General features: G+C 52.5%; 1 protein-coding gene across 5 annotated transcripts; it reads right to left on the reverse strand.

Annotated features, from left to right (window-relative positions):
• Nucleotides 1–594: 594 nt before the first annotated feature.
• On the reverse strand, nucleotides 595–26,300 carry Supt5h (SPT5 homolog, DSIF elongation factor subunit). 5 transcript variants are annotated; one of them, XM_021662228.2, is made up of 30 exons: nucleotides 26,164–26,300; nucleotides 25,876–25,959; nucleotides 17,582–17,741; nucleotides 16,139–16,204; nucleotides 15,593–15,604; nucleotides 15,127–15,196; nucleotides 14,962–15,030; nucleotides 14,809–14,874; nucleotides 14,588–14,618; nucleotides 14,206–14,274; nucleotides 11,989–12,240; nucleotides 10,414–10,503; nucleotides 10,246–10,316; nucleotides 8,964–9,069; nucleotides 8,726–8,819; nucleotides 8,507–8,643; nucleotides 6,813–6,968; nucleotides 6,578–6,724; nucleotides 5,631–5,777; nucleotides 5,421–5,546; nucleotides 4,426–4,510; nucleotides 4,090–4,200; nucleotides 3,911–4,013; nucleotides 3,685–3,812; nucleotides 3,497–3,602; nucleotides 2,980–3,138; nucleotides 2,706–2,874; nucleotides 2,406–2,609; nucleotides 1,059–1,154; nucleotides 595–982 (listed from the first exon to the last, which is right to left on the reverse strand). In XM_021662228.2, exons 2-30 carry the CDS (start codon nucleotides 25,948–25,950, stop codon nucleotides 836–838), a joined length of 3,252 nt encoding a protein of 1,083 aa, XP_021517903.1. In that variant the 5' UTR covers nucleotides 25,951–25,959; nucleotides 26,164–26,300; the 3' UTR covers nucleotides 595–835. The 5 variants fall into 5 exon arrangements, with proteins under 5 accessions (XP_021517903.1, XP_060222523.1, XP_060222524.1 ...); XM_060366540.1 differs by having other exon boundaries at nucleotides 15,593–15,607; XM_060366541.1 differs by having other exon boundaries at nucleotides 15,593–15,607; nucleotides 26,178–26,234.
• Between the last annotated feature and the right edge of the window lie 239 nt (nucleotides 26,301–26,539).

Consider the following 26,539-nt stretch of genomic DNA (forward strand, 5'->3'; position numbering starts at 1 on the left):
GCTAGATAAGTTCAGAGCTGTCCAAACTCCGTTATTATTATTGCTTTTTTGAGACAAGGTTTCTCTGTGGAATAACCCTGGCTGTCCTGGAACTCACTTTGTAGACCAGGCTAACCTCTGTCTCTACCACTGTGCCCCACTCTTTTACTTTGTGAGACAGGGTCTCACTAAGGCAGTGGACCTCAACCTTCCTAATGCTGTTCCTCATGTTGTGGTGACCCCCAACCATAAATTTATTTTTGTTGCTACTTCTTAACTGTAATTTTGCTAGTTATGAATCATAATGTAAACATCTGATACGGAGGACATGTGATCCCTGTGAAAGGGTCGTTCAACACCCCCCACAAAAATGGTCCTCACCTTTAGGTTGAGAAGCGCTACACCAGGGGGTCTGTTGTCTCTACAGGCCATGGATTTATGATCCTCCTCCCCAAGTCTGCTAAGCAACTTGGCTGACAGGACTGAACCACTTGTCTTCAGCATCCTTTGAGCCCTTTGGAGTCCCAGAAGCACTATTTTCTAGATGGGAAACTTAGAATCCAGCTATTTGCCCCAACTTAATAGGTACACTTACACAAGACAAGCCTTCATAGGCACTTTTCAACCAGCTTCTCTTTATTGAAAGACCTGAACACAAAGGCAAGCTGGGACAGTAGAAAGAAGGTGGCAGGAACCTTTCTCAGACTCTACTCCGATACCTAGAGTATCAGGGAGGGAGGAGGAGGAAATCCAGAATGAAGTGATGGCCCTGGCCTGCTGCAGACTCAGGGCTTATGCTGGGCCTAGCAAGGCCAGAGTGGGCTGCTCGCTCCATGCTGCCCTGCACACTTGGGCGTCAGGCCTCCAGGAGCTTCCCTAGGAAACGGAGGTTCAGGATCTTGATCTGCTGGTCTTCCAGGTCCATTCGGATGATGCCATCCTCGCCATCAATACTCAGCAGGACCCCAGTGGCCTCCCGGTCCTCGCCCAGAATCACTTTCACCTGGCGGCAAGACGAGTGTCAGGCCCACCAGCAGCCTGGCAGCCCTCCTGTTCCCTCCCAAAGGCCTCTTCTCTACCTTGTTGTTCTTGGTGGGGGTGATGGGCTCCAGGTGTTCACTGGAGATGCTGACCACCTTCTCACTGTCTTTCAGGTACACGGAGCACATGCCTCCCTGCACAGGGAGAGGGAACGCCTGCTCAGCCTGTGCTGCTCTCAATGCAAGCTGGAGCCCACCTTCCAGTCCACAGACTGGGTAGGGCCTGTGCTGTGTGGCATCAGGGTGAGCAGTTCCACCAATGAATCGAAATCAGGTTAAAAGAAAGCCAGACATTGCAGTGTGTCTTAATCGCAGTACTCAAAGAGATGGGGCAGAGGTGAGAGGATCTCTGTGGATTCCAGGCCAGTCTACCTCATCGATGCATCTTTGTTTGTTTACTTACATTTTTGTTTGTCTGTTTGTTTTGTTTTTCAACAAGGTTTCTCGGTGTAGCCAGGCTGGTCTTGAACTCAGACACCTGCCTGCCTCTGCCTCCCAAGTGCTGAGATTAAAGGTGTGAGGCGCCATGCCTGGCTGGTCTATATATCCAAGTTCCAAGCTAGTTAGGGCTACACAGAGAGACCCTGTCTCAAAAACGACACAAACAAAACAATAAAAATACCCAACAACAAATTCAGATCAAGAGAGATAGCTCTCACACATTTGGCTCTTCCTGTTCCAAACTAGCCTCATCTCTCCAACTGTGTCTGGAGCCGTCGCCACAGGATCAGCCCTGACCCCAAGCTCACGTGATCATGCTCACCACCTCCTGCTCCTCTGGACTCTGACCTCCAGTCTCCTGCCTCTTTCCTCCCTTCCCCACTGCCCTGCCACAGAGCACCCCGGCCTCCCTGACACCAGTGTTACCATCCTGATCCATCCATGCTACCGTAACATGAGAAGCACGTCATAGATCGCTCCTAGCACTCTCCTGATGCACCCTCGTAGCCCCTCAGTGCCCTCTGGACAGTCTGGGATCTAGTCCAGACACTCTTCCAGTGTCACTGCTCACCTTCCCTCCTCCTGGGTTCCCCTCTGGGACCTTGAGCCTGGGGATGAGGGTGCCCAGCTTGGGGGCGGGGGGCTCTTGGCACACTAGTGAGTTCATCTTTCCAAAGACTGCAACACAAAGTCACCATGCTTTGTGTGCCAGGTACCCAGGCCACAAGCCTGAGCTGTGAGCATGTGAGGCAGAACCCCCTTCCCCTGGAGGCACCCCAGCCTCCCACGTCTGTCCGTCCGTCACAGTATAGCACACATTATAGTTGTAATAGAGCTTAATGGTAGGGCACCAGCCCAGCATTTATGATGCCAGCGTTCCATCCACAGTGTCAGAGACAAGGCACTGAAGGAGCTGGGCCACGCCCTCCCCCGGAGCCCACTCACCGTGACGCTTCGGATGACGCCTGTCTGCCCCACCACTTGTGTGTCCAGGTAGGTGTCTCGCACCTTCACCTGGATGTCCGTGGTCACCCAGTCGCTGGAGTTCTGCTCGATGCCCGAGCCTGGGGTGTGCGGATTGTAGCCTCCAGGAGAAGGCGCTCCAGGGGTCATCGGACTGTAGCCAACAGGGCTAGGGCTGGGACTAGCCTGTGGAGAAGAATGAGTGTCTGGAACAGCCACTGGGCCTGGCCATCCCAAATGAGGCCCACCTAAGTCCCCCACACCTTCCGTGACAAGGCATACCTGGTAGGCCATGGGTGACGGCGTGGGGTGGTAGCTGGCTGGGGAATGGGTGTTCTGATAGCCTGCTGGACTTGGTGCCACTTGGTGGTAGCTCTGGGGGCTGGGGCTGGGCTGGTAGGACCCCTGTGGAGAGGGGGCAGCGTAGGGGGAGAACTGGTCCGTGTTGTACCTGTGGACAGAAGAAAAGGGTATTAGTCCTGACAGAAAGGGTCAGGAGGCAGGGCGGTGGGCAGCTGTGTGCAGGGCTTTTCGGGCTCAGCCCTGGTGGACTCACATGGCCGGCGTCCCTGGTGTCTGCGGGTTGTACTGTGGATTGACCTGGGGGGATGATGGGTCTGGGTAGCCGGGTGTTTGGGGATTCGGGGTTCCCCCGTATGCTTGTGGGGATGGGGTGGGCTCGTCGTCAAAGGCATACTCGTATTCCTCCTCAGCCCTGGTGGGGACAGAAGTGTTGAGAATGACGGGTGGAAACAAATCTGACGATGCTGTGGAACAGCTACACACCGGACCCTCAAGTGCGTCAACTTCATTCTGACAGAGGCCCCAGCCAAAGGCTCTCCTGACCCTACGGCCATTCCACAGCCGAGTCGGCAGCGTATGGAGGGACAAGGCTGCCTGCTCAAGATCGCGTATGTGGCAACGTCTCCAAGCACAAAGTAACTGCATGTTGAGGCCGGTGACAGGATACTGCAGCTTTGTCCACACTAGGCCAGGGACCCAGTGGAGCACAATGTTCACACACAACTACTCGCATCCTTGCCTACACAGCTCATGCTAGAAATGACCCTCACCTGGAAGGCGTGTTCGGGTTGTTGGGGTCCCAGGCCCCACTCTGAGCAGGGGTGCGGCTACCGTCATGCAGGGGCGTCTGCGAGCCGTAGTGAGGGGTGCGGCTACCTGGAGAAGCAAAGAGACCCGATCTTCAGCTATCCTATCTGCTGGCCCTCTGCTTCATCCCTAGTATTCTAGACACACTCACCATCCTGCAAGGGCGTCTGGGAGCCATACATGGGTGTTCGGGAGCCAGAGCCATACATGGGTGTCTGAGAGCCATACATGGGCGTCCGTCCGTAGGTGGATGCCATGCCACCTGGACGCTGGGAGTCGCTGTGGACAGAGCAAACACAGTGGGTGCGATGCCCAGCACCCTCATCCTTAAGCCCAACCATCAAGCCCACACTGGCCTTCCCTCTGCCCAGACATACACCGTAGTGAGCCGCTGGCGGTCCACAGAGATGGTCTGACAAGTAGAGTGCAGCTCCACTCGGGCTGTGGACTCTGTGGCATCCTTCACCACACCAATGTAGCCTGTAGGGGAGTGGGCCGTCAGGCGGCTGGGACGCCCTCCAGCACAGGCCCTGCCTCCCCGCACCCCATTGCTCACCTTTGTAGGGTCCCTGGGATATACGCACAGTCTGGCCTATGAGCTCGTTGTCTCTTCGCCCTCGACCCCTGCTCATGCCACCACCTGGGCTGCCAAAGCCACCATGCTGACCTGCAGGGGAGGAGGATACTGGGGGCTCCAGGATTTATGCCTTTCCCTCCGATGGTGTGCCCACAGCCAGGACATCCTCAGGCCTCTCTACCAGCGTGATCCACCCCAGGATGGCTTAAGAGCCTCCTCTGCCTATTCCCTAACCCTAGGCCTTTCCCGGCTCCACTCTGGCCACAAGGCTCTAGTTTCCTCCACTCTAACCTCTGAACTCTGACCCCATCTCACCTTCACCACTGGGGTGCATGGGGCTGCTGATCCGGGGGCTCATAGGAGTGAAGCCACCAACAGTTAAATTGGTCACATCCCGGGGCTGAGAGAGAGAGATCAAGAGTGAACAGCCAGGCAGGAGATGAAGAAGACAGACAGGCCTCCAGGCCCCTCCCCACAATGACAGAGCTAGATTCTGCTTTAGTAGCCCAAATCCCTGTCTCCTAAGAGAGGAAGTGCCACCCTATGGCCATCTATCAAGAGGCCTGGCTCTCTGTGCACCAAGACATGCAGCTTAGCCATGAGTCAGAAATGTAAGTCCCTGTGACATAAAACTCCAAGACACAGGCACAAGCCATCTCATCTGCAGGCCACCTCGCACTGGGGTCGCCTCCTTGCCAGAACTTCCTCATTTTTTAAATGTTTTTATTTTTATTTTTGAGACAGGGTCTTGTCTAGGTCAGGCTGGCCTTGCACATGCTATGTAGCCAAGGAGGGATGACCTTAAACTAAGCTGCCTCCTGCCTCGCGTCCCCAGTGCTGGAACTAACGGTGTGTGCTATCCCATCTAGCTTCAGATTTCCTTTCCGGTATCAGGTTCTTCACCACAGGCCGGCCAATCCTGTCTCAGGGCGTGGGCAATGGCAATTCCTGAGGTACATGGTGGCTCTGTGTTTCTTTGTTCTGATTTCACACACGCCCCTGCCTCTACCTCAACAAGTGGTATCCCTGTCACTATCTGTGAGGCACTCAGAAAAGGAAGCCCTGAAAGTGAAAGCCTGCCACCACCTCACTTTCACTGTGCCCTGGAGTCTCCGCTCCTGGAGGGAGACACTTTTATCTCCTCTGAAGGTACCCCAGGGTGCCGGTAGCCAACATGTGCCCCAAAATGTGGACGACAAATGACAGGAGAACAGCTCAAAATCCCAGAGAAACTGTCTTCCCCAAGAACTTGGCAGCAATAAGTACTCTGGGTCCCCACCAGCCTGGTCCTGGGGGCCTGATGTGCTCACCTTTGAGCCCCCAGCCAACACCAGGTGTCGTGCCTTACAGACAAACATGCCACCGTTCTCCACCAGCTTCTTGCAATGCAGGAAGGCAAAGCTTCGGTACAGATGGCGGATCTCACCCTCTCGGCCCTGGGCAGGAGAGGAGGGTCACATGCTGGGCAGCGCAGACACCCCCCACTAAGGCTTTCAGACTCAGCAAGAGCAGACACTTACTGAGTGGGGGCCGTCAATGACCTTGACAATATCCTTCACATGGATGTTGTTCTGATCGGAGTCCAGGGCCACAGCAAAGCGGTTGTCCTTTTTCTGAGTCACTGCCTGGTGCCTAACGGTCACCACCTTCCCGTGCATGTTCAAAACCTTTGGAGGGAGAAGGATGCAGAAGAGAAGTGACAGGGGTGATGTGAATTGAGCTGTCCTTTCTTGGGGGAGACAATCCTGAGATCCTGAGCCCCTAGACAGCATCCTGACTGCACAGTCACAGAGCAAAGTACCACCCTCCACAAACATTCTAGACCACCAGCGCACACAGTGCTGGTTTAGCAGGCGTGAAGATCTGTGTTTGACTCCCAGCACACTTAACTGGGCATAGTGGCAAATGCCTATAATCTCAGCACTCAGAGCGGACAGGGAGTTCAAGGTCATCCTCAGCTACACAAGGATTAGGAAGGCATTTGGGAGAAGACTCCACTTCCTGAGCATCAGGGCCATGCGAGGAGGTCCTGCCAACCTCTTCACACACTCCCCTCTGAGAGGAATGCAATCACAATTCCTATCTTGCCCCGAGAGGGCAAGTCATGAGGCTTGGGTGACACAATACAGAAGCAATAGCTCTGACACAGATTCAGGGTCCTAGGTACCATGCTAATGCACCCATGGGGGTGAGGGTGGGGAAGGCAGCGTGTATAGCAGCTGTAGCACTCCATCTTTGCAGAAGTACCAAATACTGAGGCACACACTCAACTTCTCAACCAACGAGCTAGATCTCCATGGAAGTAGGTGTGGACTCGAGGCAGACAGGAACAATGACAGGCCGCCTGCCAGCATCACACAGACGAGCCTCAGGAGCCCAGCACAACTACACCGCCCGGTGCACCAGCACCACTGTGGGCTTGGCCACTGCGCTCTAGCACTTCCTGGGATAGGAGCGTCCTACACACCTGGAAGGTCTCTCGCTCTAGCCGCACGATGACACCCACGGTGCGGGGGTCCAGCTGCACCAGCTCACCCCACTCATGCTGGCCCCCGACATCCACACCTGAGGCTGTCTCTGAGCAGAGCTGCAGGTCCCTGGGAAGCACCTTCAACTGTGGAGAGACAGTGGAAGGGTGAGGCAGGCCTCACTGGGTCTCCTCTTGGTACCGAGGCCTCGGCCATGCTCTTCCAGGCACTTACCTCATGCATGGTGAGGTCTGAGAAAAGAATGACAAAGTTCTCTTCCACCCGCACAATGAGACCTGTGTCGCCCTCGAATCGGCCGGCGATCACTTTTACATGGTCCCCCATCTTGAAGTACTTCCGCAGTTCCTGGGCTGGGAACTCAAGCATGTCCTGGGAGAGTTGGCCATGGGACAGTGAGTACTCAAAACCCCACACCTGCCCCACTCACCTTCAGCACCACCTCAGGCTCAGAGGAGACCCTTGCACACCAACTGCATCCTTCCACCACCCACCAAGGGCCATCTGAGACACTAGTCCAGCAGCTGCCCCAGGCAGCTGGACTAGCCTTCACCCCAGAGATGGCCAGGCCACGAGCCACGTGCACACGCCTAAACACACAGATACCTTGTCCTCAAAGATATGGAACTCTCTAGGACCAGTCTTTTGATGCCATTCCCTAGCCCAAGAAAGACTCTGCATACTAGTACCAATAACTCTTCGCACGCACACACACCTATGACTGAACGCAGACTCTGACCTCAGGTTACTCCATAATCAAACTTTGAACCCAATGAGACATGCTGCTCCTCAGAAACAACTACAAAGACCAAGCATGTCAACAGCCCCTGAGAGGCTCGAAGTCAGCCCTTCAACAACATATCGGGAAACATCCAGAACGGTGCCCTTGTGCTTACAAGCCCGTCATTCCAGGTACTAGAGAGGATGAAGCGGGAAAACCACAAGTTCAAGGCTGCTAGCTCGATAATTTAGCAAGTCCCTGGCTCAAAAGCTGAAAAAAAGTGAGATGATTCAGCTTGGGTAAGGGAGCATTCTGCCAAGTCCGAAAACTTGAGCTCTATTCCTGCCCTTCCTCAGATACCAAGCGAGTAAATACATTATTTTTTTTTTTTTTTTTAAGTAAAAAGAGGCTGGGCATAGTGGCAAATGCCTTTAATCCTAGCACTTAGGAGGCAGAGGCAGGTTGTCTCTATGAACTGAAGGCTAGACTGGTCTACATAGTGGGTTGCAGTTCAGCCAGAGCTATACAGGGAAGCCCTGTTAAAAAAAAAATATATAAGGCCAGAAGGGACCAGCAACATGGTTCAGTGGTAAGGGAACTTTTGCCAAGTCTGTCAGCAAGAGTTCAATCCTGAGTAAAGACTGGTGAAGGAGGGAACAGACTCTGACCTCCATATGTCTGCTGTGGTATGTGTACATACAAAAGTAAGTGTGAAAAACAAAAAGGGGACAAAGAATATGATTCAGTGGTGGAAACCACCAGTGAGGGGCTGGGGTGAGGCTAAAGGGTAGGGAACGTTTCTAGAATGCACAAAGCCCTGGGTCTTATCCCAAGCACAAAAAACATGCACCAAAAGGGGGTGGGAGGGAGGTCCCTTGAATGAATTCTTTCTCCTTCCTAAACAGCCAAACACAGGTGTGTGTCACTGTGGCACTCTTTCCTCATACACAGGACAGAGCCCAGGCCACCGCACGTACCCACAGAGACCCCTACAGACAGGCAGAACAGGCCTGACAAACACCAGAAACCTGCTTCCCAATCACAGACAGCAGCCTGAGCAGTCTCAGCAGACCATCAGCACAGGGAGACAGAAAGGTCCAGACATGTCCTCCTTGAGGATGGAAACCACTGCCTGGCCATCTTACACGCAAGCTGCCATGACCAGATGTGGCCAGCCCCGTGGCGTCACCTTGAGGTCCTCGTGCTTGGGCATAATGGTGATCTTGTTGCCATCCACGCTGAGGACCTTGCCCTGCAGGTTGATGAGCTCACCCTCGCACACTTCCACATTGTCCCCAGGCTGGAAATTGTGCTCCCGCTCCTTCCCTGAGGGAACAGCGCGGGCTGACTGTGCACCCGTCCCCACGGCCACCCTCCTCCTTGGCCAGGCGAGGCCAGGACTAGGTACCTGTGCCTTCAGTCACCACCTCCAGGTCGATGCCCTCAGGCTGATCTTCAAACTTTTCCAGCTCTGACAGGGTGGGCTTCACGCCCTCTGTAATCTGAGATCCAGGGTGAGGGGAGGAGGGGGACAGGAGCCAGTGTCACCATCCTGTGGTGAGATCCACCGCCCAGACAAGCCACTAGGGACTAAGGCTCAAGAGGAAAGAAGCTGCACCCCATGAGCACTGGCCGCTGAGCCTTACCACAGCAGACATGGCGAAGCTCTTGAACAGGAAGCCCTTCCGGCTGTAGCGGTTCCCCTCAAAGATGAGGAAGTCACCATCAGAAGCAACATCGCCCCCCAAGGACCTGGGGTGTGAGGGAGGACAGAGAGGTTAAGGGCCTGTGTGTGACCCTTTTCTTGGATGGAAAAGGGCACAGGAGCCAGACACAACCCTGGTGGCTTAGACGACTCCCTCCAAAGGTCGGCTTAAAGAAGGCGTTCCCTGCCTTATGGTCACAGAACGACATGTGAGCTCTAGCAGGGCAGGCCTACGGCACCTGCTGCTATCTCTATTCTCACTGGACAGCTGGGCGTACAGCAGGCTCTCAGGGACACGGACGCGCAAACGTTATTCTTGGAGGGCAGGCTCGTGCTAGAAGCCGAGCATCACTATCCAAAAGAGGGAGGGGGGCTCAGGATGGCTGAGAGCAAGGCTGACAGTTAGGATCCCAATGCAGGCAGGGGGAGCCAATACTGTGCCTACTCCAGCCCCGACCTGAGGGGTCCCTCACCCTGAGTACAAGGCACAAGCACTTAGCGTAGGCCCCCAGCATGGAAAGATGCTGGCTGCTGTAAGGAAACATTTGAGTGGCTGTTCCCTCAGCCATCCTTGCCACATGGTGAGTCTGGCAGGCAGAGTAGTGTGCTCTCCTGGGCACACTGAAAGGACCCCTCTGCCATCTGGAAGAGCATGACCTAGTGGTAGAACATGTGGACAATGTGCCCAAGGCCCTAATTTCTACCCTAGTGCAAAAACAAAAACCTTCCTGACTACCTCACACAGTGGGTTCCAGAAAAGGACTAGAGAAACCCATGACCCCTCTCTCTTTTGCCTATCACCAGTAACCTCAGCCAGTCTCAGATGCTTACACCAGAGACTCCTCCCAGTCATCACCTGTGAAGCTGGGGCTGTTCTCACCAGACAGACAGACAGACACACAATACACCCCTCCACCCCCAAGTCAATTACTATAATCCTGGGAGACTGGGGCAATCATCTTTATTAGCAACATTTAACAGGCTGGGATCGGCTCAGTGGTAGGGTGTTTATGTAGCAGGCACAGGGCCCTGCATTCAATCCTCAATATCCAAACAAAGTAAAAAACTCTGCAGCAGAGAAGAATGCTGAGGATAGTCTGCCTGAGGATAGACTGCCCAGCTAACTGCTCACACATGCACAGGAGGGGGAACCCTGAAGAAATCACCAAAATCACACTGTGCCATGCAATCAAAAGCGGCGCCTGGTCCCCAGGTACACTCACCTGATCTTCTCAGCATCAAAGAGCCTCTGTGGGGGCCGCTTGAACTTCTTCTTTTTGGCAAACCAGTCTTTCTGTGGAGGACAAGGCCACGCGTGGGAGGTGAGGGTGGAGGGACAGGCACCATCAAGGATGCCGTGTTCCCCCAGCAGGCACCACAGCTTGCAGTACCAAGCTCATGCGGGCTTTGATGCGGTCGTAGTCGATGCGTGGGATCATCTTGAGGGAGATGGTGTTCTGGCTGGGCTCCACGTAGTCCACCTGGAGGACAGCACAAGTCAGCAGGGCCCAGCTGGACTGCTCCGACCCTAGCAACCTGAAGGCAGGTTACCAGAGTGGGCAGAGGGGACAGGGAAGAAATCCATTTGCTCCCAGAAACCTCTTTGCCCCGTCCAACACGTCTCTGAACTGAAAACGAACATACACCACCCAGCTGCCTTCCCCACTCGGATGTCTGAAAGGCTCCACAGACCCTGGACCACAGCCCAGTAAGGACGGATTTCTCCAAACTGCCCCTTTTCCTATAACACCCCCTGTATTCTGCTCAGACCACAGCCTGGAGTAATTCTCTTTCTTTCTTTTTCCTTTTTTCTGTCTTTTGGTGTTTTGAGACAGAGATTCTCTGTGTAGCACTGACTGTAGCCCTGGAACTCACTCCGCAGACTACCGCCCGGCAAATTTTCTTATCTTTTTAAAGAGAGGGTCGCTGAGACCCTGTATCAGCAAAACAAAACAAAACAAAACAAAACAAAACAGGGCTGGAGAGATGGCTCAGAGGTTAAGAGCATTGGCTGCTCTTCCAGAGGTCCTGAGTTCAATTCCCAGCAACCACATGGTGGCTCACAACCACCTATGATGAGATCTGGTGCCCTCTTCTGGTGCACAGGTGTACATGCGGGCAGAACACTGGACCCATAATAGATATAGATATAGATAGATAGATAGATAGATAGATAGATAAATATTACACGCAAGCTGCCATGACCATGATGTCATGTTTTGTTTTTAAAAAACAAAAACAGTCCTGATGAGCTCTGATAAACTAGGGTCAGCTGGAAGGGGAGGAGGACCTCCCCTATCTTGGAGAGGGGCATGGGAGAAGAGGGAGGGAGGGAGGATGGGGCTAGGAGGGAATGAGGGAGGGGCTACAGCTGGGATACAAAGCAACTAAACTGTAATTAATATAAAAAGATAAAAAAATCCACTTATAATGGATATATCTACAATTCCAAACCGAACAGAACAGAACAAAACAAAGGATTTACAATGAACCATGAGGCCTATCACCTCAAAACTGGGCTGGGTATCCCTCACTTTCTGCTCTAGCCATCCTATTTTTGTTTATCTTATTTTGTGCGTGTGGGGGGGGGAGGGGAAGAGAAAGATCCTGCATGTCTGTCTGCATCATGTTGTGCCTGGTTCCGTCAGAGGCCAGAAAGGGCATCAGATCCCCAGGGAGGAGTGACAGAAGGTTGTGAGCCACCACGTGGTCCTGGAGCATCTCTTCAGCCTTCCTGGAGACATCTTTTCTCACATGCCCGCCCTTCCCCCACATACTCATGGCTCATCACTCTCTTCCTCAGGTTGAAAGTCCTAGGAGCAAGCATCCACCTCCCACGTGCTCAGAGCCAAATCCTTGGCTGTCCCTACCCTGGGGGAGGCTCAGTTCTTGTGTCTTGGAAAGGGGGTGGGAAGAAAGGAGGGCAGTGTAGAGGAGCAAGCCACGCGGCTGCTCCTGCCTCTTACCTGAGCAATGTCGTCTTTGTAGACGCCCCGCTTGAGGCGGACCCAGGACTTAGGCTTCAGGTTGGCCACCTCCTTCACCACCTTGAGCACGTCGGTCATCTCCTTAATGGGCACCATCTGCTGGTTCCAGTAGCCAAGCCGCAGGTTGCCCACACCCTCGATGGCCTGCTTCACGTGGGTCTGTTTGTAGGCCTCCACGTAGATGTAGCCCTTCACGTGCTCTGGGGCGACCACGGACTTAATCTGCAGGGGCTGGAGACAGAAGGGTGGGAGAGGGACAGTGAGGGATGTGTCTGCAGGCAGGACTGCTCTTCTCTGGCTCTCCTCCAACAAGTGAGTCCACAGAAGCAGACCACTCAGATGCTCAGTCACAGCAACACGGAACGTTCAAAGCCAGACAGAACTAAAAAGGAGGACACTGCCTTCAAAACGTTTTATCCTGGGGCTGGAGAGATGGCTCAGCAGTTAAGAGCCCTGGCTCTTGAGGTCCCAGCACCCACATGGGGGCTCACAACCATCTATAGTGGGGTCTGGTGCCTCTTCTGTCGAGCAGGTGTCCATGCAGGCAGAACACTCACAGGAAGATCGATCTCTTAAAGAGAGTTTTCATTTTGCGTTTACTTCTGTTAACCGTGTGTATGTGCGTGTGCATGCACATGTGTAGTCACAAGGCCCAAAGGCCGACCTCACGTGCAGTCTACCTTATCCTTACTAGGACAGGGTCTCTCGACTGGCCTACAGCCACTCATTTGGATGAGCCAGCTGGCCAGAGAGCCCAGGGACCACCTATCTAGTCCCGAGGCTACAGGCACACACTACCATCCCCAGCTTCGTACATGGATACTAAAGATTGAACCAGGTCTTCATCCTGCACAGCAAGCATTTACCAGCTGAGTTTTCCCCCTAAACACTGACTGTGTTTCAATAGGTGTCACAGCCCAGCCTGGCCTGGAAATTGCTATGTAGCCAAGGATAATCTTGAATTCCTGTTTCTCCTGCCTCTACCTCACAGATGAGCATCGCTATCGTTTTACTCAGCGATGAAGACCAAGCCCAGGACCTCAGGCATGCTAGGCAAGAAAACAACAGAGTCACATCACCTATCCTTTTGTTTTTTGAGACAGTTTCTCAAGCCCAGGTTGGCCTTGAACTCCTAACCTTTCCGTATAGGCTGCCATATCTGCCTAAAAGTTTTTGTTTTTTCTGTTCGTTCATTCATTCATTCATTCATTCATTCATTTATTGACTGATTGATTTTTCTGATACAGGGTTTCTCGGTGTAGCCCTGGCTGTCCTAGAATTCACTTTGTAGACCAGGCTGGCCTTAATTTCACAAAGATCCTCCCGAGTTAAAAAATACTTTTCATGATTATGTGTACATATGTATCTGTGTATATGCCTGAGGAGGTGAGAGAGGTGTCAAGTCTTCTGGGGCTGTAGTTATAGGCAGGCATAGAATTGTGAGCAGCCTGAAGTTGGGGGCGGGGATATCAAACTAGTCCTCTGTTAAGAATATGCATCCAACTGAGCCATCTCTCTAGCCCTTGGCTAAGCTTTAATTTACACACACACACACACACACACACCCCTATCCCTAGAGAGATGGTTCACTCAACAAGAGTATTTGCTTAGCAAGCATGAGAACCTAAAATTGGATGCCTAGTGTACCTGTAAAAAGACAGAGGATAGGGAGATACAGAATGAGACAGGAAGTTCTCTGAGGTTTGCTAGCCAGACAGCCTTTCCAAAAAAAGGAACTCCAGGTTCAAGAGAATAAGGCAATGACCACAAGGAAGATACGTGATTTTTTTCTGTCTGGTTTCTGCATGAACACACAGGTGTGCGCACCCACGCGACAGGTGAACACGCAGACATCACACAGTGCTCCTATATACTGCTCGTGCACGTGCGCACACGCCGAAACAAAGCGAGGACTGTAGAGATGGCTCAGCCACTAAAGGCTGACATTCACAACCACAAGGTCAGAGTTCAGTCCCCACCAACGTTCAGCTGTCTTTGCAGCTATCAACAAGCAAACCAACAAAACCAGGTCCCAGGGCGGCAGAGCAGCCTAAGTCAAGCAGGATCATGCTCTCCTGTCTTGGTTCATTGCTCGCTCATTCACTGCACAGCTCTGCTTCCCAAGGGCACCTCGTCCTATTTCTACCCAGGCTGAGACCTGTTCCCCACCCACAGTGAGACCACTACCCAACTTACCGTGTCTGTGAACTGGTAAGCGATGAATTTGCGCATCAGGGAAATTGCTGTGGCTCGTTCCTCCCCAATCTGGAAAGAGATGGATGTTGAAGAGGTAAGGCGGGACAGAGTAGGATGCAGGAAAACTGGCAGAAGACAGAAGAAACGGGAAGGTGGAGAAAGGAAAGTGGAGTAGAGAGACGGAAAGGGATGGATGAAAGAAAAAGACACTAAGGAAGATGAGAGGAGAAGAAGAAAGGATAAATGGGTAGGAGAAAGAGAGACAGCCAGGAAAAGGAACATCGAGAGGCAGCTATAGGAAGACCAAGAGACTAGCTGTCCAAGAAGACCTGAGAAGATCCATGACCCTCCCTCACTGCCACCCAAGGAGCAGAACGCGTACCTTACACTTGACAGTCCACAGGTTGGGGTCCCTACATAGCACAGAATAAGGAAGACAAGGAAGCTGATTACCAAAACTGTCTCCTAAGTCAGGATCCTCACCACCCCCTTCCCCGCCAGCCCAGGATGCGCACAGGAATCTTACTTCCTCCGCACTTCTGCGTGTCTTGATCCCATATGGGATTCCCACCTTGACCTTCTACCCTTCTCCCAGTTTCTTACTTGACTCCTGGAAGCAGCTGCTGCTGGGTGATGTCATCCGAGAGCTCATCGGAACCTCCATACACGCTGCAGAGAGAACAGCACTGAGGAAGGCCTTCCGCCAGACCCCACCCGCTCTCTACCTTGGGTCCCCTGCAGCCGCCAGGCACTTACGTCTCCCCGACAGATGACTTGGCATACTTCTTCATGTAGTACTCGCCTAGCTCTTCTTCTCTCTGGTCCCTGGGGTACGGGAGGAGGGCAGACGTGAAGAAAAGCAGGGAGAGAGGGAGCCTGCCCGGCCCCACGTCTGTCCACCAGGCCTCCCCACTCGTTCACCTCCAGAGATTCTGCAGACGACGAGCCCCAGAGCGGTCCTCGTCCAAGACAACATTATCAATATTGGAGGCTGCAAACAGAGGCGCAGGGAGAGTCAGGCTGGAAGTGGGTTTGGGGAATACAGGGGCCAGACCTGGCCTAGGGGCAGGAGGACGCCTGACTGAGGATACCCCACCGTCTTCCCCCATCCTGGCCTACTCAACTCCTGCTTCTCATCACAAGTGCTCAGGGATAGGTCCAGATATCGGGGGCATCCAGCAGTGCTCCATCTCAAAGCACATCTAAGCACACTGGCTCCCCTGCCCCACACTCCTGCTGCACTACATTTGGCCTGTGGACACACACGTATAAGCTTCCTAGATTGGGGACCCAAGACTGCCTAACCCTGCACCCCATGTGAGTCAGAGCCCCAGGGCCACACAGGATATGGGAGGAGAGCCACAGAGCACACCTGCCCAGTTCTTACCTTCAATCTCTTCTACTTGGAGGAGGAGGAGAAGGTGGTGGTGGTGGTGGTGGTGGTGGTGGAGGAGGTGGTGTGCAGGGTAGACAAAGTATGAGCCAAATTATAGCAGCGAAATCAACCAATGGGGTGGGGCGGAGGGAGGGACACAGGAAGGTCGCAAACCAAAAGTAACGGCACCAGGTGGGTGGGGAGAAGCCGAAATGTATGAGGTGCACAGAACGGAAAATAACAGGGGAGGGGCACTGGCCCAGCAAGTGGGGGGTACAGTGGGACAGAGTCCACCCACCCTACACCCCACTAAAGGGACACCCAGAATCCCCTACCCACGACAGCACCCACACAACAGTCCCCGCCCCCACTCATGGGCCTAAAAGGAAAAGGATTGGGGGAGCTGTCTCTCTGGCAAGGACAGAAAGAAGCAGGGTGACAAGAGTGAGGGTTGGGGTGGTTGCAGGGTATGGGGTAGGGGAAAGGGCTTAGAAGAAAGACACCCTCCCAGGCACCATCCACCCTCAAAATGGTCTTGAGGGCAGGCCCCACACACACCTTTCTCCAGGATATCTTCAGCTCCGTCCTCCCACTGGTCCTCATCTTCATATTCATCATCTACATCTGAAATCGGAAGGCCAGGTGGTCAGCAAGGATGAAAAGTGACCTTGGAACAACAGCTCCAAGAAAATGAGACACTGCTCAGGGACAAGCCCCAGAAACCCACAGACCTGGACACAGGCTCAGAGAAGCACAACAGTCTTTACCGAGGGCCACACCATAAACTGGTACAGTGGAGGAGGGCTCACGTGGACACTAAGAAAGTAAGACCACAATGGCCATGGTGGCAATCAACTGTAACCCCAGCATTCCAAGTCAGGCACCATGAAACAGGCCAGCCATCCCGACTACTTGAGAGGCTAGCAGGAAAACTGCAAGTTCAAGGCCAGCCTAAGCAACTTAGCAAGCCCTTGTCTCGAAATTAAAAGTAAAAAAGAGGTCTGAGGGAAGGGCCCAGTGGTAGAGCATTTGCTAAGAACCAGTGAGGTGCTGGGCATGTGGCTCAGAGAAGAGTAATTACTTGGTACAGTCAGTCCCCGCACTTGGAACTCCCTCTATCTACCTGCCTCTGCTCCTCAAGTGCTGAGATTAAAGGTGAGGACACCGCTACCCAGCCAATCCTCAGTCTCTGTCTTTCTTTCATAACAAAAGCAATCTCACAGCCTTAATTGTCACTGGATAAGGGGCACTAAAACAAGATAAACAAATATTTCAGATTGTCCTTGGAACACAAGCTGCCTTTAAAAACCTGAACTGGGGGCTGGAGAGATGGCTCAGAGGTTAAGAGCACTGTCTGCTCTCCCAGAGGACCTGAGTTCAATTCCCAGCACCTATATGGTGGCTCACAACCATCTATCCTGAGATCTGATGCCCTGTTCTGGTGTGAAGGTGTACACGCAGGCAGAACATTGCATACATCATAAATAAATCAATCTTAAAAACAACCACAAAACCTGAACTGCTGCACTTCTGTGCGTGACCATTTCCAGCTGGGAGCAGTTTAAGGCAGAGCAGTAGCAACCCCTTTCAGCATGGTCCAACCCAGCTTCGGTTTAGAGTGAATCTCTTCTGCACCCTAACACCAGGTTCATGTACTCAGAGCCAGCGACACAGCCCTGTCCGCACCCTCACTGGCTCACTCGGCCACACCTGAGGCGTGTTCTGCACAGATCTGAAGATGAGGCTGTGGGCTGCACTATCTCCTTCTGTGCCTTCTGACGCTGGCTGTGACATGCCACGGTGGGATCACAAAGACCACACAAGTGGGAAGGCCACCTCGGAAAGTGCAAGTCCCCATTGTATCATATGTGCGCGCGCACACGCACACGCACACGCACACACACACACACACACACACACACACACAGCCGGAGCCACAGAATGCCCTGGATCTCATGTGCCCTTCAAGCGTGCTCAATGCTCCCAGGCCCTGCGACATACCAGCCTCATCTAAAATGAAGCCCCCATGGCGTGGTTTCTTAGGGGGCCGGTCATCATCTTCCTCCTCTTCCTCCTCGTCATATTCTTCCTCTTCCTCCTCCTCTTCCTCGGGCTCTTCTTCCTTCTCACTGCCTGCAGCACTCCGTCGGTCTTCCTCAACCTGCAGGGGTCAAGCAGAGTTGGGGCACCCAAATCCAAAAACCCCAACATCACACATGAACACAGTGCCCTCAGTCCCAATCTGAGCAGGCCTCTGGTTACTGTCCTAACTCAGGTGACAGTACAGCCATGATCCAGCTACCCAGACACCCCCGGGAGCCAATCCCCTCATCGGAGCTCTTGCTCTGAGGGTGTTAAGTGCCAGTTCTTATGGCTTGTTCCTCACCTCTGTGCTTCCTGAAGAGTCCCATTCCTAACTCCACAATCTGTTTCAGGTGCCTGATATTCACCAATGGAGGTCCCTAGTGCTCCCTCTAACTAACCTAAGGATCAACATAGCTGCTACCTCTCCTGAGGCTCCAATCACTCCACTCGTGTGTGCTGTGTGTGTGTGTGTGTGTGTGTGTGTGTGTGAGAGAGAGAGAGAGAGAGAGAGAGAGAGAGACAGAGACAGAGAAACAGGGAGAGGGAGAGGGAGTCATTCAGTCAGGCCTTGGAACTCCCTGTGTAGTCTAGGCTGGTGTGAACTCGTGGCAGTCCTCCTGGCTCTGTTTCCCAAGTACTGGACGGAGTACAGGTGTAAGCCACCACCCCGGCTTCCCTTCATCCCTTAAAGGCAGTTTTAGATGCCCTTAGACCATCCAGGGCCCTGTCTCTCCTTCCTCTCTCGCCCCCTCACTTCATGAACTCAGCTCCTGTCTCTGCTGCTGCTTCCACTTGCCCACCTTCTCCAGAACAGAGCCCATCTCTACAGCAGCAGCCTCCGGCTGCCTCCCTTGAGACTCTGGGTGTGGAATATCCCCTGGTTTCTAATCCCTGTTCCTGGACAGTTACAAAGAGAGCCCCGGGGCTGGAAAGACGGCTCAGTGGGTAAGAGCACTGGCTCCTCTTCCACAGGACCTGGGTTCAACTCCCAGTCAACCACATGGCAGCTCACAACTGTCTGCAACTCAACATACATTTAAGCAAAACACCAATGTACATAAAAACAAAACAAAACAAACAAAAAAACAAAAACAGCCACAAATTCTGTTGCCCAAGCACCACCCTTTAACTCACCACCTCAAGGCTTCTTTCCATATTACCACAACCTGTTTACCCACTATTTTTTTAATTTGATTATACTAATTATTATCAACTATTGTTACTGTTTTTCCGTGAAGCCCAGGCTGGCTTGATCCTCTGAGATCCGCCTGCCTCTGCCTCCCAGGAGCTGGGATTACGGGTGCGCGGGCCGCCACAGAATATGGCTTTGCATATTCTTTTATCTGTGTGCGCATGCGTCCATGCCTGTGTGCACTCGGCCCGTGGGAGTAAACGGCAGATATGTGTACAGGGGCCTCAGAGGGTGAAAGATCCACTGGGGTTACAGGCAGCTTAACCACATGACCTGGATGCTGGGACCAAACCCAGGCCCTCTGAACGAGCAAGCACTATCAACCACTGAGCCATCGCTCCACTTCAGTTTTTAAATTCACTTCCGTATTTCTAGTCGGGCACAGTGGTGCACACCTGTAATCCCAGCACTAAGCAGGCAGAGGCAGGCTGACCTCTGTGAGTTCACGGCCAGCCTGATCTACAAAGCAAGTCCAGGACAGTTAAGGCTACAGAGAGAAACCCTGTCTAGAAAAACTAAAACAACAAATTCTTAGTTATTTCTAAAGAGCTTGAGACAACAAGTAAAAAACAAAACAAAACAAAACAACAAAGCTCGGCATGGTGGTGCAGGCCTTTAACCCCTGCTCTCAGGAGACAGAGACAAGTGGATCTCTATGAGTGCAAAGACAGCCTGGTCTACACAGTAAATTCCAGGCTATACGGTGAGATTCTGTTTCAACAAGGAAAACAAAAAAATAACATCAGGAGCTCACAACCTCCTACAACTCCAGCTCAGGTGGCTCTTTGCTTCTAGCCAGTGCTGCTCACTGGCAGGACCCATCCACACTGCTGGAAACAATGACAAAATAGTAACCACAAGGACCAGAGTAAGCAGTTCCTAGGACAGGAAGTATATTGCTGTAGTCTACAGGCTGAGCCTTCCCCTGAAATAACCTGGCCCCCACCATCGCAAACAGTGACAGTCAAGACACCAGAGCACCAGAAGAAAACCAACTCCACGTTCCAATCAGACACAGAGCTGCAAAGTTGCCAAGCAGGTTAGCACACTCCCCACGTGGCTGAGTGGCCTAAGGTCTATCCTCATTCTACCTGAAAGCACCCCTAGTGGCCTTGAAGCATCTGAAGTGTTGGGAAATTAGCAACTAAACCTGGCTCTGGAGCCAGGCACAGTGGGAACCCTCGTCATCCTAGCGCCGGGTGGCTGAGTTACCAGACTCCTAAGCCAACAAGGGCTACGAAGTAAGCGCCCGTCTGAGACAAGGACAAGCATCCTCAGGAAGCAGCTTCCTGAGGTCCCCATCCATAACATGGTAGGACTTCCCAGTGATGTCGCCCATGCGCCTATGCATATGGCCAGCTTCCTCAGGCCACTGCTATAATGGCTTAACCACCATGACGGACTAGAAACGTCAAACTGCTCTTTACCTTGGTTAAGGAAGCTCCTTTTTTATTTTGTTTTTAGATTTGTTTTATTTTATGCATTTGATTGTTTTACCTACACAACATACAGGCATTTCGTGTATGCTGGTGACCAGAAAAGCCATCAGGTCCCAGGAACTGGGTTTGGAGAGCTCGGCAGTGGTGCTGGGAATCGAACCCAGGCCTGCATTCCAAGAACAACACTAAGAACAGCACTGAGCCCTCCTCTAGCCCAACGAAGCAGTTTTTGTTTTGTAGCAGTATAGACACACGAGTGGTTATTACGGACTCATAATCGGTCCACGTGACAGGAATAAGTGACTGCTGAGTGTTCAGCGTACATGAGACACAAGGCTCAGCGAGCACCAGGGAAGAGGCTCAAAGAATGGAAGGGCCGGGGACGGGAGGGGCACTGTGACGCGCTGTCTTTGGGCGTGCTGTGCACTGCACTCATGAGCTCACAGCAGCAGTGACCGCCAGCCAGTGATTCCAGCGTGGGTGGCGGGGGCTCAGGACTCAGCTGAGGAGCTGGGGGGAAGGGAAGTGCTCTTCAGTGGTGAGGCCAGCAGAAGGCTGTCCACCCTCACCAAGGAGAGCAGGCCCTGGATCCCAGCAGGGCTACACAGAGCTCCGTGACCTCCAGGCCAGTCAGGATACAAAATGAAACCCTGTTTCAAGAAAGGGGGCTAAAAAGAGACAATGTTTATACGTGTGAAACTGTCAAAGAATGAAGAGATAGCTGGGCTGGGTGGCCTGTGACCCCAGCACTCAGGGAGGCAGAGGCAGGCAGATTGCTGTGAGTTCCAGGACAGCCAGGGCTACACAGAGAAACCCTACGAATGAATGAGTGAGTGAGTGAGTGAGCGAATGAATACATAAAATATTTTTTTAAAGAAAAGTGACTACATCTCGTATTTGTGATCAATAAATCATTTAACAGTGCTCTGCGTAAAGCCATGGCTCAGCGTTTATGGGCATGTGTTGCTCTTCTGAGTTCCAAAGTTCAATCCCAACATTCACACTGGGTGGCTAACAAGCACCCTAACTCCAATGCCAGGGGACCAGAGCCCTCTTTTGACACACACATACACAATAAAAATATAATAAAAATAATAATAATAAGAGAAAATAAAAAATCTTTAAACTGTGTGCGGTGGCACATACTTTTAATCTCAGCACTTGGGAGGCAGAGAGGCAGGTGGACCTCTGAATCTGAGGCTCCTGATCTATACAATGAGACCCTGTCTCAACACATAAAGAAATCTTTAAAAAACTCAACATTTCTACATTCCATGTTCAATTATAAATTTTAATTAGGAATTTTATACATTTTCATTTAGTTATTGTTAATATTTTGCTCACTAATAAGTGTGACCAAAGACTTAAAAACATACACACTCATGACAGACCCTGAGTCTGCTCGTTTGCTCTAGGCAGGGCTGGAAAAGAGCACACCCTCTGCCTGCCGCCTGGCCCTCTTTCCTTGGCCTTCCCTGCAGGCAGTTTCTCTGAGCTTCTGTTCTGCACAACGACTTTGTGCAATGTGGGTATTTTGGAGGTGTCTGTCTGGTTTCGGGTTGACTGGCTGGACCCCAGGGTCACGCACGCGCTCTATCATGAGCAGCAACCCCCGCCCTGCCCCACGCTGCCCTCCAGCAAGGACACCATATCACTCCTCTGAGGGGCTGTTCTAGAGTGGGCCCCTCGGTAGGGGAACAGAGCCAGCACAGACTGGCCAAGGCGGGTTAGATAAACAAACAAACAAATAAGGCAGGGAGATAGGGAGGGGATGAGACGTGGAGAGTGGATCTAGGTGTAAAGGTAATATGATCCAAATACACTGCATAAAATCCTCTGAGATTTAATAAAGCATTATATATTTAAAAGCCTATTGTAGGGGGCTGGAGAGATGGCTCAGAGTAAGAGCACTGGCTGCTCTTCCAGAGGTCCTGAGTTCAAGTCCCAGCAATTACATGGTGGTTCACACTATCTATAGTGAGATCTGGTGCCCTCTTCTGGCATGCAGGTGTGCATGAAGACAGAACATTGTATGCATTATACATAAATCTTTTTTAAAAAACCCAAAAAACATTGTAGGGGCTGGAGAGATGGCTTAGTGGTTAAAAGCACTGGCTGTTCTTCTAGAGGACCTGGGTTCAATTCCCAGGACCGACATGGCAGCTCACAACTGTCTGTAATTCCAGGATCCAACACCCTCACACAGACGTTCATATAAACAAAATGCCAATGCACATTAAAAAATTAATAAATAAAATACTTAAAAACAAAACAAAAACCTATTCTATCCAGCCATGGTGACACCTACCTTTGATTCCAGCACCTGGAAGGCAGAAGCAGGCAGATCTCTGAGTTCAAGACCAGCCTGGTCTACATAAAGCCATTATGAATCTCCTTAATATTAACACTGACTAGGTCGCAACACCTCACAAGGCAATCTTTTTTTTACATATTTTGTATGTGAGGTCACGTGCAGGACAACCTTAAGGAGTCAGTTCTCTGCCTCACCATGCAGATCCTAAGACTCAAACACAGGTCCCTGAACTTGGCAGCAAGCACCCTGACCCACTGAACCACCTCACAGCCCCAAGGCCTCACATTTTAAAGAGTCAAACTTTACGGCCCTTTCAAGCAGTCTTGCCATGGTGTCCCTGGCTGGGCCCCAGAGAAGCCTTCTTCTCTGAGGCAAGGGCTCCTGTGCACTGCTGGGCTCCCTGGGGATGGGACCAGTCTTTGGTTTGTGCTCTGTTTTGTTTTGGGAAACAATCTGGAATCTAGTATAAACTGGAATGGCCAATGCTTACTTAGTGGTCTCCTGAGTGAAGCCCACAAAGCCAGACTGAGCGAACGCACGCAAAGAACTCGGGAGCCTGGTGGGTAGCACAGCCCTGTACGGGTGCAGGCCCCATCCCAGCACCCTGCACTGCCTCACACCCCCGCAGTGACGGCCACACCTGCACCTATACAACAGCTTCTGCCAGAGGACCTGGCTCCAGGAGACGGCCACCGCGCACACTCAGCCCCTGCTGAGGGAATGAGGGCCGAGAATGGGAAACAGCCAACCCTTCAACAGCATGCCTGCTTGCCTGAAGCCCACCTATCTAGAGAGCGCAGGACAGCATCCAGGCCCGGCTCCAGCAGGTGGACAGGCCTCACACTCCCAGCCAGCAGGTGACACATGAGTCTGGAGACATGGCTCCTGAAAAACCTCGGCCAGGAAGGGACCCTGGTCTCATTGCCTCCAGGCTACCGACGGCAGCAGTGACCTGAAGCCATGAGTCACCATCATGGGCTTAGTGCTACCGCTCTGAGCAAAGGCTGGTCCTGTCACTCTCCCACCTGCCCTGTATCATCATGGCACCCCAAGAGCTGCCTGGGAGCAAAGGACCAGCCCCAAAGGCACAATGACGGCAACTGAACCTAGAGGACAAGCAGGCCTCACACAGCAGTGGGTACACCAACCCACCTCCCAGCCTAACCCTCCAGGACACAGGTCCACACCTTCCCTCTTCTAAACTCTGCCGTCAGTGAGCACGCCCATAAATGGCACTGATACATCACAGTGCTGAAGAAGAGCCCCGTGAAATGGAGCCGGTGGGACGGAAATACCCAGTCCTGTGACAGAGGAGAAGGGGGCCACTTCTGAGCAGAGGTGCTGCACAGACCCTGAGTTCCATGCTGCCGGTCCCTTCCGTTTCCCACTGAAGAAGCAGGCGTGACCTGGAGCTTCAGGGTCCGGCTGAAGCCGGATGATGCAATGACACCAGGGTCCCCAGTTCCTTCCTCACGGAGGTTTTATCCTGTGCACCGTGAAATCTTGGAAAGCACTGACAACTCACTTAAGAAGTTAGTTTAGGGCCGGAGAGGTGGAACAGCGGTTAGGAGTACTCGCTCACGCAAAAGATCTGGGTCCCAGGTTTGATTCCCAGCGCCATATAGTGGCTCACAACCATCTAACTCCAGTTCTATGGATCCAACATCTTCTTTCCTTTTTTGTTTTGTTTTCTTGAGATATGGTTTGTCTGTGTAGTCCTGACTATCCTGGAACTCTGATATCTGCCTGTCTCTTCCTCCTGGGTGCTGGGATTTGAAGACACACGTCATCATGCCCAGCCTGATCGGACATCTTCTGACCTCCAGGGCACTGACTGCATATGGTGCGCAGCCATACATGCTCACAGAAACACCCATGTACAATGATAAAGGTGGGAAAAAGTTAATTTGGGGGGCTTGGTGACAGAGCCCAGCACTTGGGAGGCTCTAGCCCAAGAACTCCCCACAAACACATGTGCCCGCTCTCTCTCTCTCTCTCTCTCTCTCTCTCTCTCACACACACACACACACACACACTAAATTTAAAGGGCAGCTCAGTGGTACAAAGCCCCAAGTTCTATCCCAGAACCATTATTAAAAGAAAAGGCTGTGGTGGGGCAGTCAGGCACAGTGGTGGACACCTTGAATCCCAGCATCGGGGAGGCAGGGGCAGGCAGATCTCTGAGGCCACCCTGATCTACAGAGTGAGTTTCAGGACAGCCAGGCTAGAAACCCTGTCTGAAACAAAACAACAACAACAACCAAAGAAAAGAAAGAGAAAGAATGAACGAGAGAGAGAGAGAGAGAGAGAGAGAGAGAGAGACAGCCAGGCACTGTGGCACACACCTGTGATCCCAGCACTCAGGGAGGCAGAGGCAGGAGGATCTCTGTGAGTTCCAGGACAGCCTGGTCTACAAAACAAGTCCAGGACAGCCAAGGCTACACAGAGAAACCCTGTCTTAAAAGAGAAAGAGAGAGAGAGAGAGAGAGAGAGAGAGAAAGCCAAAATATAGATTTCAGATCTTGGAGAATTTTTGGATAATCTGCACATACATAGCAAGACACACTGGGATGGGATGATAGGACATGAAACCCATATATGTATCATATGTACCTTGCACAGTAATTTAATACAGTATTTTTAATGCACCACTGTTTCGACGTAGACCTGTCACTTTAGTCAGGTGTGGAAGTTGTGGCCTCAATATAGGGGCTCAAAACGTTTCAGGTTTTGGATTTTCTGATTAGGATGCTGAGCATGAGTCTTATACTCATCGGCTGCGTTAACTCACATTAGCAAATTACGTGTTCGCTTATCAGCTGCTTGTTTACATTTTTAAAACCCTGTTAACAGGAGTCCAAAGACAATTAATTGTGGCTGGCACCCAGTAGGCGATACAAAATAACTGGGCATACCTACAAACGAAAACTACTAATGGCTGAGGCCTGTCTGTCTAGCGTGCGTAAGGCCCTGAACTCAACCCTAGCACCGCAAGCAGTAGTAATAAACAAAATGAAACCAACCAGATACGTGACAAAGAAAAAACCAACGATGTCTGAACACATGATCCTAAGCCCTAATACCCCGTGTACGTGGCGCACACCCCCCCCCCCGCCCCGAGCCTGGCCCTGTCTGCTCCACCCGCACATTCGTCGTCTCTCCCGACAAACTGGACAAGCCAGGACGTTCCGAGCCCTGGCCTCCCACAGGGGCCTCCGTGCCCTGTCCGCGGGCGCACGTTTCCCCAAGAACCGCAGGCACTGACCTCGGCCTCCTCCGCCTCGCTGCTGCGCTCGCTGTCCTCCTCCTCCGAGAAGTTGCTGTCCTCGCTGTCCGACATCTCCCGCGACTGCACAGGAGAACAGCAGCCTCAGAGCAGCGCGGAACCCGCAGCTCCACCCCGAGCCTTAGTTTCCCCGCAAGTTCCACCGGAGAAGAACACCCCGCGGCGCACGCACTTCCGGCAGCCCGGCCCTGGCGATGGCGGCCCACACACCCCAGTCACCTCCCGGGCCCCGTCGCCCCCAGACCCACCGCCCGGCGACCCTCTTACCGATGGCTTCCCACCTGAAGCTCCGCGCCAGCTGCGGAGCGCTCAAGGCTTAGCTGGCCTGACGCGCCCTCTCGCGAGAGCTGGCGCGCTAGCCTCGCCTAACGCGAGATCTTCAGGGCCTGCCTCGAGGGAGGCATCGCGGAGCGGCCATCTTGGGAGTGGCTAGAGAGGCTTAAGCGGGCTGTGGAATCGCCATCTTGAGAAGGTAAAAAAAAAATCAGAAAACTTGCCAGTTCGGTGCAGCAGAGTATAGCGTTATTAGTGACTTTTTTTTTTTTTTTTCGAGACAGGGCCTCACTTTGTAGCCTGCCTGATCTCAAACTCACTGAGATCGGCCGCCCGGCCTCTGCTTCTGCCTCCCTGGTACTGAAATTAA

Source organism: Meriones unguiculatus, chromosome 14 (genome assembly GCF_030254825.1).
Source record: "Meriones unguiculatus strain TT.TT164.6M chromosome 14, Bangor_MerUng_6.1, whole genome shotgun sequence".
Taxonomy (NCBI): Eukaryota; Metazoa; Chordata; class Mammalia; order Rodentia; family Muridae; genus Meriones; species Meriones unguiculatus.